Consider the following 9501-nt stretch of genomic DNA (forward strand, 5'->3'; position numbering starts at 1 on the left):
ATGAATTTTTTGCTGACTTAAGATAATAGGGATCAAAGTCCGATTAGAGGTAAATTTACAAACATTCTTCCCCTTCTCCTAGTCAAGTGGATTATTCCAAAGTCTTCGTGGTTAGTTAGAAAAATTAGGCTTTATTTGGGAGGAAGTGAAGAGTTGAGCTACGGGCTAGAGTGATTTTTGGGGGGGAGGGGTGTCTTTTCATGCTAGAGATATTGGTGTAAACCTTGCGAAGCGTGCAGGCTCCTCAAAGGAAGAGAACAACAATAAATATTCGCTGGTAAGTTGAGGATCTCCTCTGGACTCTGCTGAGATGAGTGTATTTTGCCGATGTCAAAAGAAGATAGGGCTCAGACGAATAATTACCTCTTGAATTATTAAGCATTTGAATAGAAGGAATCAATTTCTGGGATATGAAGAGAGTTATAAGAGATTTGCTGAAGATGAAAGGATACATGAGAGAAAAGTGAAAAGACGCACACAAAACAAGAAAGAAGACTATAAACTAGGGGTAAAAGCAGAAAGATACCATATGAAGGGTGTTTTGATCTAACTAAATTAAAACTCTGAGGGTCAAAGCCTTTCCCTCCTACGGCCCCCCACCCTTATCTCTGCATTTGCTCCAGGCATCAGTTTCCTGTTTTGACCTTAGGGAACTCTTCTTTGGCTTAAGTACCAGCTGCCTGGAGGCCCCTCTAGGGATGTCTGGCAGAACCGCTAAACTACTTCAATTTTCTAGATTCTAGGCTCACCCTACCCCTTGTTTAGGTTGGGAGCTCACTGGCCCAGGGCCTCCAAAGAGATACATCATACTAGAATGAACACAAAACCCAGCTGGTGGATGTACACAAGTTCATGTGGCTTTACAGAACAGATCAAATCCCAGTGTTCACTTTTCTCAGAGCTACTTCCCCATCCAAGTCCCTAGGGGCAAGCAGCCCTGAGATAAGTAGGCCACGCTCTCCTGTTAACTTTCCCAAAACTTTTTGGTACAATTGAAGCCTGATCTGGGGCTCATACCTCCATTTTCTCTCTCCCTGCCCCCAGCCCCTTCTCCCAACCCTTGGAATGCCTTGTCTCCATCTGCCTCCTGTGAGGAGTACTCCCTGCTTCCCTGCTCCCTCATAAACCTAGGGCCATAATAAACTTGACTGGCAGCAGGGTAAAGGCCAGAAGCTTAAAGGTCTTGGTTCCCTGTGCTCACCACACTGGGTCGGGAGAGGAAGGTATAGGGTGACATCTTTTTCCCTTCCCTACCTCTCCTGCTGTGCCCCAAAACTCAGACACAGCCACGTTCACTCACATTCATACCATTCATACGCACAATCATGCACACACAGTGGCGAAGAGAGGTGGGATGGGGAGAAAGGGAAGTTTGCACAAACCAGCTCATGAATGCAACTTGAAAGATTTCACACGGCAAAAAGAAAAAAAAAAAAAACCAACACACACATAAATTAAAAAATAAAGAAGTACATGTCCCTCGCCCAGTCTCTTTCTTCATCCAGGGGCTGTCTCAGCCCCTCCAAGTAAACCCAGAAGCTTCCTACTCCCTCTAGCCAACTGGAGCTTTCACAGGGCCTGGGTCTTCAGTTCAACAGGTTCCCCAGTGCCCTCTGGTTGTCCATTGGAGTCACTGGGCCTGGCACCCTTGAGAATAGAGAGTCTCTCAGAAACACTCTTGAGCCGGGGGAAAAGGAGAAAGTCGTAGAGGAGACTGCCTAGTCCTCCTCCAATGATTGGGCCCACCCAGTATACCTGTAGGAAAAGGAGAGGAATAATCAGACTCAGGGAAGGGATCAAGAGCAAGGCTTCTCTTTTTCCAACCCTATGGGTGGAAAACAGACATCTGTACTTGGCACATACAACTGGGCGCTATTTAAGCAGAAACCAGTGTTTGTTTTTAAATTTTTTTTTTAAGATTTTATTTATTTATTTGACAGAGATAGAGATAGCCAGCGAGAGAGGGAACACAAGCAGGGGGAGTGGGAGAGGAAGAAGCAGGCTCATAGCGGAGGAGCCTGATGTGGGGCTCGATCCCATAACGCCGGGATCACGCCCTGAGCGGAAGGCAGACGCTTAACCGCTGTGCCACCCAGGCGCCCTGTTTTTAAATTCTAAACTGCTCGACTTCCTGTACCTCAAAACTTACCATTTCTTTTCTGACTCACCAAATTAGTTCTTTATCCCACATATATATTCTATTTCTTGTTATCAGTTTTCACTAGTTTGCACGTTGCTTTGGAAAAAAAATATTTTAATTGTGATACAACATATAACATAAAATTTACCACCTTAACCAATTCTAAGTGTACAGTTTAGTAATGTTAAGTATATCACATTGTTGTGCAACCAATCTCTAGAACTCCTTCATCTTGCAAACCCGAATCTCTATGCCCATTAAACAACAGCTCCCCGTTGCCCCCTCTCCTGAACCTCCATCAAGTACTGTTCTGCTTTGTTTCAATGAATTTAACTACTCTAGATACTTCATGTAAGTGGAGTTATACAGTATTTATCATTTTGTGACTGGTATTTCATGTAGCATAATGTCCTCAAGGTTCATCCATGTTGTAGCATGTGACAGGACGTCCTTCTTTCTAAGGCTGAATACTAGCCCAGTGCATGTATACACTACATTGTGTTTACCCACTCACTTGTGAGCAACTTGGATTGCTTCCACCTTTTGGCTATTGTGAATAACACTGCCATGAAAATGGAAATATACCTTTAAAAACATTTTTTTAATTAATTCTGGATGTTTGGCTGGCATATGGCCAAACAACACAAACATAGCCAATTTTTATTGAGGTCTTAGTCCATACCAGATTCTGTGCTAAATATTTCACACATATAATTTTCACACTGATTTCTCCTAACACCCCATTTTATGGTAAGGAAACTGGGGCGCAGAATGACAGTCATTTGCCATGGTCACACACAAGGCCAATAATGTGCTAGAACTGGGAAGAGGCACACAGGCCCATCTGTACTCATACACATCCTGAGCTCTGAGAGTAGAAGTATTTGACTTCCTGTTCAGTTGTCTACCCTCATAGTGCTAGTTTTAGAATCCTGTGGATACTTAGTAAAAATACCTGACCAACCAGTGAAGGAACAATATGAGCAAGAGCCTCTCTTTCTAGCAGAATAATGAGTCCTGCTCACACAGGCATGCCAAACTCTGCGACAGCCCCTTTAGCTGAATGCTAGTAAAGCAGTTAACACATCCAGATGGAAAAGCAGGAACCAAACATGGAGGCTGCAGCCCACACCCATACAGGAGGGCGTCAGGATCTCGCCCCTCTCCCCTCACTCACCCAGTGGTTTGTGAAGTTTCTGGTGAGAATGGCAGGAGCAAAGGAGCGGGCAGGGTTCATGCCTGCACCAGTGTAATACATCTGCAAAAGACACAGTCATAACTGAGACACTTTCCCCTACTCCACCCCAGCGCCTTCTCCTACAACCCACATGCCCCCAAGGGCTGGCAGCTTGCCCCAAGCAAGTAGGGAAAGACAAACTGGATAGGGGTTCCACAATGGAGTAAAGGCACTGATGCCTTATCTGGGCTCAGACTATGGATCCATAGACAAAGCCCACATCTACCCATGATGCATACATTTCCACCTTGGGGTCAACAAGGACCAGGTACAGTGGTCACAGAAGAGAGGAATAGAACAGGGTTGACTCCTCTTGCCGACTGAAACAGAGTGAGGTGGGCTATGTTCATGTTTGACAGTGAGCTGGGCAGAAAGAAACTTCAAAATTGGGAAAGGTTGAGGGGCCTTAGAATCCTTAAACAAGAAGTTGCTTCACTTTCCTGCTTACCCCGAAGAGGTGCCCCAGGGTGAGGGAGAAGCCAACAGCCAGGGCTACAGATCCCAGGCGGCCATTCCGCCTCTCGTCGTATGTGGCAAAGATGCAGAGCACAAACTGGAGCGTCAGGAAGATCTCCACCGTGGTGGCCTGGCCCACACTCACCCCAGGGTGCAGCTGGGCAAAGGAAGAAGAGAGGAGGCAGCTCATCAGGGTGGCCGCCATGTTACCTCCTCAAGGCTTCCCACACAGCAACGCCCTTATGGCATCAGTTCCCTGGACAGGGAGGATAATACAACCCCCTTCGTAGTGACTATATTCATTTCTTAATTTCTCCTAATAGTACTCCTTCGTGGTAGAAAGAATTGTACCCACTTATGCAGGTGAGGAAGCTGAGGCCCCCTCAGGTAAAATAAATTTCCTTAAGAATCTGCACAGAGTTGGAACAAAAGCTGAAACCAGAACTCAGTTCTCTTGAGTCAGTCCAGGCCTTTATGCCTTCCTTACTCCTCCAAACTACCGTTGACACACATGCGTGTGCACATAGACACACACACACACACACACAATGTCCCAGACCCCTGAGGAACTGATAGGCCTCCACCAGGCAGGAAGACAGGGTACGAGGTTCCTCCAATCCCACTGAGCTGCCCATTACCGTATTAAGTGCTAGGTTTCCTCGGACGGCAGGAGGGGTGACACTATACAGCACGGCGGCCCCAGCCACGGCTCCCAGGAGTTGGGCTGCCATATAGCACAAGGCACGGAGCAGAGACATCTGGGAACCCACAAGGAAGGCGAAAGTGACTGCAGGATTGACATGGGCTCCACTGATGTGGCCCACGGCCTGCACCAGCGTAGCCAGAGCCAGGCCAAAGGCCAGAGCCACCTGCAGGACATGCAGGGGTCCAGGGGTCCAACGCAGTGAGGCCCCCAGTCCAAAAAAGACATAGAAGAGGGTGGCAAAGAACTCAGCAAATATGGCCCTCCAGAAGGAGGCTGAGCGCAGTTCCCACATGGCAGGGGGGATGGGCACAATGCCTGGGTCCCTGATACCCCCCTGGCCTGATCTGGGTGGACAGTCCCCTTTATAGAGGACTCTTAATCCCTGGGAGGGGCAGGCTGAAGTGGCTGGCCCAGCCTCTTAACCCCTTCACAGCTGCAGAGGGCTGGGCCCACTCTAATGCATCTGATAAAGCTGCTGGATTTCCCCCTCCCTCTTCCACTGGGAGAGAAGCAGAGCCAGGGTGTTAGGGTGCGGGTAGAGTCAGGACTGGAGAGACTCTGAGAGGAAAGGACCAAGAACAGGAGGACTGTAAAAGTTGTTTTTCTCTTTGTGTCAAAGTTGGGGTTCGTGGTCCTGATTGACTTCTATATTAGAACATTCCTCAACTCTGCTTGGAAGTTCAAACTGAGTTCACTTCATAGGGTATGAGACTGTGCTCCTGGGGGCCTTCAGGCTCCTCTGAGTCGGCCAGGGGTAAGGGTGGGGGTGGGGATCAGGAGTGGGGTCCAGCAGGGAAGTTGGATAACTGAAGAGAATTCTTTAGTTCTCTGGGATTAGAGGGCCTTTTCCCATTGGTTGGTTTGGTCTGGAATCTGTGGACCCTGCAGCTCTGGGACAGAATAGTTCTGCTGTGTCTGGTTTTCTCCAAGCCCAGGTTCCCTACCCCCATCCATGCCAGCACCTCCCTTTCCAAACCCTCAGCCTTGCCTTGTAAACTACAAAGATAGGAGGAAGAACCTATCTTCCATGGATAGGGTGGGGGTGGGGGTGGGGGACTGGGGAGGAGAAAAGGGCTTAGTAGCTAAATTTCAGGATCAGTTTATACTTCATCTTTCCTAACTCACACAGTTCTAGCAGGAAGTACTGAAAAGAAAGAAACTGAGTCATGGCTATGGAGCAATGGGAGGGTCTAATGCCTCCTAATATGGTCCTAATCAGGACCCTGGGGCCTTAAATCTTGATCCCTAAGGAAAAGTCTGGGAATAGGGGTGTCTGGAGAAGCAGGCTGGTCAAGGAGAGAGAAGAGGACAAAATGGGGTAGGAGAGCCTGGGGAAAGAGGTTCGGTTGTGCTCAGGCTTGAAGAGGGACTTGGGGCCTAGCGGTGGGGGCTCTGCGGTGGTAGAGAAGGCAGAATGAGACACACTGGTAGCTCTACCATCTCTACACCCTGGCAAGTCATACAGGCCACAAGCTTTTCCCATGAAGCACCAGAGGAGAATAAAAATTTAAAGAAGAGTTCTGCAGTATTGGTCCCCAGCATGGGTCCCATCCAATACACCTGTGGGGAGAGAGGAGGAACACAGCTTAGGGTCTGTACTCCTCTCTTCCTCCAACATCCACCTTAGGGATGGATAGGAAGAGTTACAGCAAGGGCAGAGAGCCCATCTAACCCACCCACATGTAGGAAGTTGCTGAGAACAGGTCAGAGGGTACCCAAGGAGACTGGAACTCCCAATTTCACGGAAGAGGAACCATCCATTAGAGATCCTTGGAATCTCTTGGGTTTTAGAAGCCCCGCCAATCTCCTCATTTTAGGCCCTGTAACCCTTGTTGCAGCTCACCCAGAGATGCTCCTAGTTCCTGGTCATCTCTGTTGGCCCCAGGGAGTATGTAGGGTTCATGCTGTTTCTGGGAAAGGAGCCCAGGACAGGACAGAGGGTAGTACGTCATGGTGTCAAGAGCAGAGACTCTGGCAACAGATACTTTGGTTCAGATGTGATTGAGAATACAAAGTGACAGAACTAGTTAAGACTGCTAGTGGGAGTATAAATTGGGATTATCACTTTGGAACAGAGTATATAACACCATCTTATAAAGATGAACAAACATACTTTCTGACCCAGGAATTTCACTTCTCATTTATATACCCAAGAGAAACTTTTTTCTTTCTTCTTTTTTTTTTTTTTAAAGATTTTATTTATTTATTCAACAGAGATAGAGACAGCCGGCGAGAGAGGGAACACAAGCAGGGGGAGTGGGAGAGGAAGAAGCAGGCTCCCAGCGGAGGAGCCTGACGTGGGGCTCGATCCCATAACGCCGGGATCACTCCCTGAGCCAAAGGCAGACGCTTAACCGCGGTGCCACCCAGGCACCCCTCTTCTTTTTTTTAAGGGAAAGGGGGGAAGGGGGCAGAGGGAGGGAAAGAGACAGAAAATCCCAAGCAGGCTCCATGCCCTGTCGGACGCTTAACCAATTGAGCCACCCAGGCACCCCCACAAAACAAAATTTTCTATACCTACACCAGGAGACATGTACAATAGCCAAAGCGTGGAAGGAACCGAGATGCCCTTCAACAGATGACTGGATTAAGAAGTTGTGGTCCACATATACAATGGAATATTACTCAGCTATCAGAAAGAACGAATTCTCAACATTTGCTGTAACATGGACGGCACTGGAGGAGATAATGCTAAGTGAAATAAGTCAAGCAGAGAAAAACAATTATCATATGATTTCTCTCATCTATGGAACATAAGAACTAGGAAGATCGGTAGGAGAAGAAAGGGATAAAGAAAGGGGGTAATCAGAAGGGGGAATGAAGCATGACAGACTATGGACTCTGAGAAACAAACTGAGGGCTTCAGAGGGGAGGGGGGTGGGGAAATGGGATAGGCTGGTGATGGGTAGTAAGGAGAGCACGTATTGCATGGTGCACTGGGTGTTATACGCAACTAATGAATCATTGAACTTTACATCGGAAACCGGGGATGTACTGTATGGTGACTAACATAATATAATAAAAAAACATTAAAAAAATGTTGAGAGCAGCACTGTTCACAATAGCTAAAAACTTGAAGCAACCCAAATACCCACTGATAGGAGAATGGATGTATAGACAGTGATATATGTCTCTGTCTGTATATACACATACATTTCACACAATGGAAAATTATTCGGCAGTCAAAATGAGTGAACCTGGGGTGCCTGGGTGGCTCAGTCAGTTAAGCATCTGACTCTTGATCTCAGTTTAGGTCTCCATCTCAGGGTTGTGAGTTCAAGCTTCGCATTGGTCTCCATGCTGGGCATGCAGCCTACTTAAAAAAAAACAAGAGTGAACCACACAGTGATACTCAATAATAGGGAGGGACTTAAAATATACATATATATATATATATATATATATATATATATTTTATTTCACAGAGAGAGAGAGAGCGAACGCACAGAGGGAGAATGGGAGGGAGAAGTAGACTCCCTGGTGAGCAGAGAGCTGGATGCGAGTCTCGATCCCAGGACCCTGAGATCATGACCTGAGTCAAAGGCAGATGCTTAACCGGCTGAGTCACCCAGGTGCCCGTTTTTGTTTTTTCTTTTTAAGATTTTATTTATTAATTTGTCAGAGAGAGAGAGAGAGAATGCACAGCGGGCAGAGGGAGAAGCAGGCTCCCCGCTGAGCAAGGAGCCTGGTGTGGGTCTTGATCCCAGGACCCTGGGGTCATGACCTGAGCCGAAGGCAGACACTCAACCGACTGAGCCACCAGGTGTCCCAATAGGGAGGAATTTTTTTTTTTAAAGATTTTATTTATTTATTTGACAGAGATAGAGACAGCCGGCGAGAGAGGGAACACAAGCAGGGGGAGTGGGAGAGGAAGAAGCAGGCTCACAGCGGAGGAGCCTGATGTGGGGCTCGATCCCACAACGCCGGGATCACGCCCTGAGCCGAAGGCAGACACGTAACCGTTGTGCCACCCAGGCGCCCCGGAGGAATTTTAATAATAAAATATCAAGTAAAAAAAAAAGTCTCAGAAGATTATACATGGCATTATAAGCTTTTTATAAAGTTAAAAAAAATCGGGGTGCCTGGCTGGCTCAGTCAGTAGAGCATGTGACTCTTGATCTTGGGGTTGTGAGTTTGAGTCCCACGATGGGTGTAGAGATTACTTAAAAAAATCTTAAAAAGATCTAAAACAGGAACACCTGGGTGGCTCAGTTGTTAAGCATCTGCCTTTGGCTTGGATCATGATCCCAGGGTTCTGGGATCGACCCCCACATTATACTCCCTGCTCAGCGGGAAGCCTGCTTCTCCCTCTCCCACTCTCCCAGCTTGTGTTCCCTCTCTCGCTGTCTCTCTCTCCATCAAATAAACAAATAAAATATTTAAAAAAAAAGATCTAAAACAAAAATATGCTTTTCAGAACACATACAGATAAGATGAAACTACACAAAAGGGGCGCCTGGGTGGCACAGCGGTTGGGCATCTGCCTTCGGCTCAGGGCGTGGTCCTGGCGTTATGGGATCGAGCCCCACATCAGGCTCCTCCGCTATGAGCCTGCTTCTTCCTCTCCCACTCCCCCTGCTTGTGTTCCCTCTCTCACTGGGCTGTCTCTATCTCTGTCGAATAAATAAATAAAATCTTTAAAAAAAAAAAAAGAAACTACACAAAAAAGAAAACAAAGAATGATGAACACAGGATTCAGGATGGTGTTTACCTCAGGCTGGGGCAATAAAGGGATGAAGTGGAATATTTGTAGAAATCTGTGATTCTCAAGGTTCTAGTTTTTCTGTTACGTGGTTGGTTAATGATGGGGTGCCTAGGTGGCTTAGTCAGTGGAGCATATGGCTCTTGATCGATGGGTTGTGAGTTCAAGCCCTCCATTGGGGGCAGAGATTACTTAAAAAACAAAGCGATGCTTAGTTTGTTACTTAAAAAAAAAACAAATTAGGAACGCCTGAGTGGCTC

General features: G+C 47.1%; 1 protein-coding gene across 1 annotated transcript; it reads right to left on the bottom strand.

Moving 5' to 3' along the window:
* Positions 1-1295: 1295 nt before the first annotated feature.
* Positions 1296-4831, bottom strand: MIP (major intrinsic protein of lens fiber). Its single transcript, XM_011220726.3, has 4 exons — positions 4472-4831; positions 3826-3990; positions 3318-3398; positions 1296-1755 (listed from the first exon to the last, which is right to left on the bottom strand). The coding sequence occupies exons 1-4, from the start codon at positions 4829-4831 to the stop codon at positions 1570-1572; spliced, it is 792 nt and encodes a 263-aa protein (XP_011219028.1). The 3' UTR covers positions 1296-1569.
* Between the last annotated feature and the right edge of the window lie 4670 nt (positions 4832-9501).

Source organism: Ailuropoda melanoleuca, chromosome 15, assembly GCF_002007445.2.
Source record: "Ailuropoda melanoleuca isolate Jingjing chromosome 15, ASM200744v2, whole genome shotgun sequence".
In the NCBI taxonomy this organism is placed as follows: Eukaryota; Metazoa; Chordata; class Mammalia; order Carnivora; family Ursidae; genus Ailuropoda; species Ailuropoda melanoleuca.

Bases quoted from the DNA above. Each gene is read 5' to 3' on its own strand.
- MIP (XM_011220726.3), bottom strand. From the start codon at position 4,831: ATGTGGGAACTGCGCTCAGCCTCCTTCTGGAGGGCCATATTTGCTGAG. The intron at 3,399-3,825 runs GTAAGCAGGAAA...TGTCTTTTGCAG, and splicing joins CCCTGGGGCACCTCTTCGGG to ATGTATTACACTGGTGCAGG. The intron at 1,756-3,317 runs GTGAGTGAGGGG...CTTTTCCTACAG, and splicing joins GAAACTTCACAAACCACTGG to GTATACTGGGTGGGCCCAAT.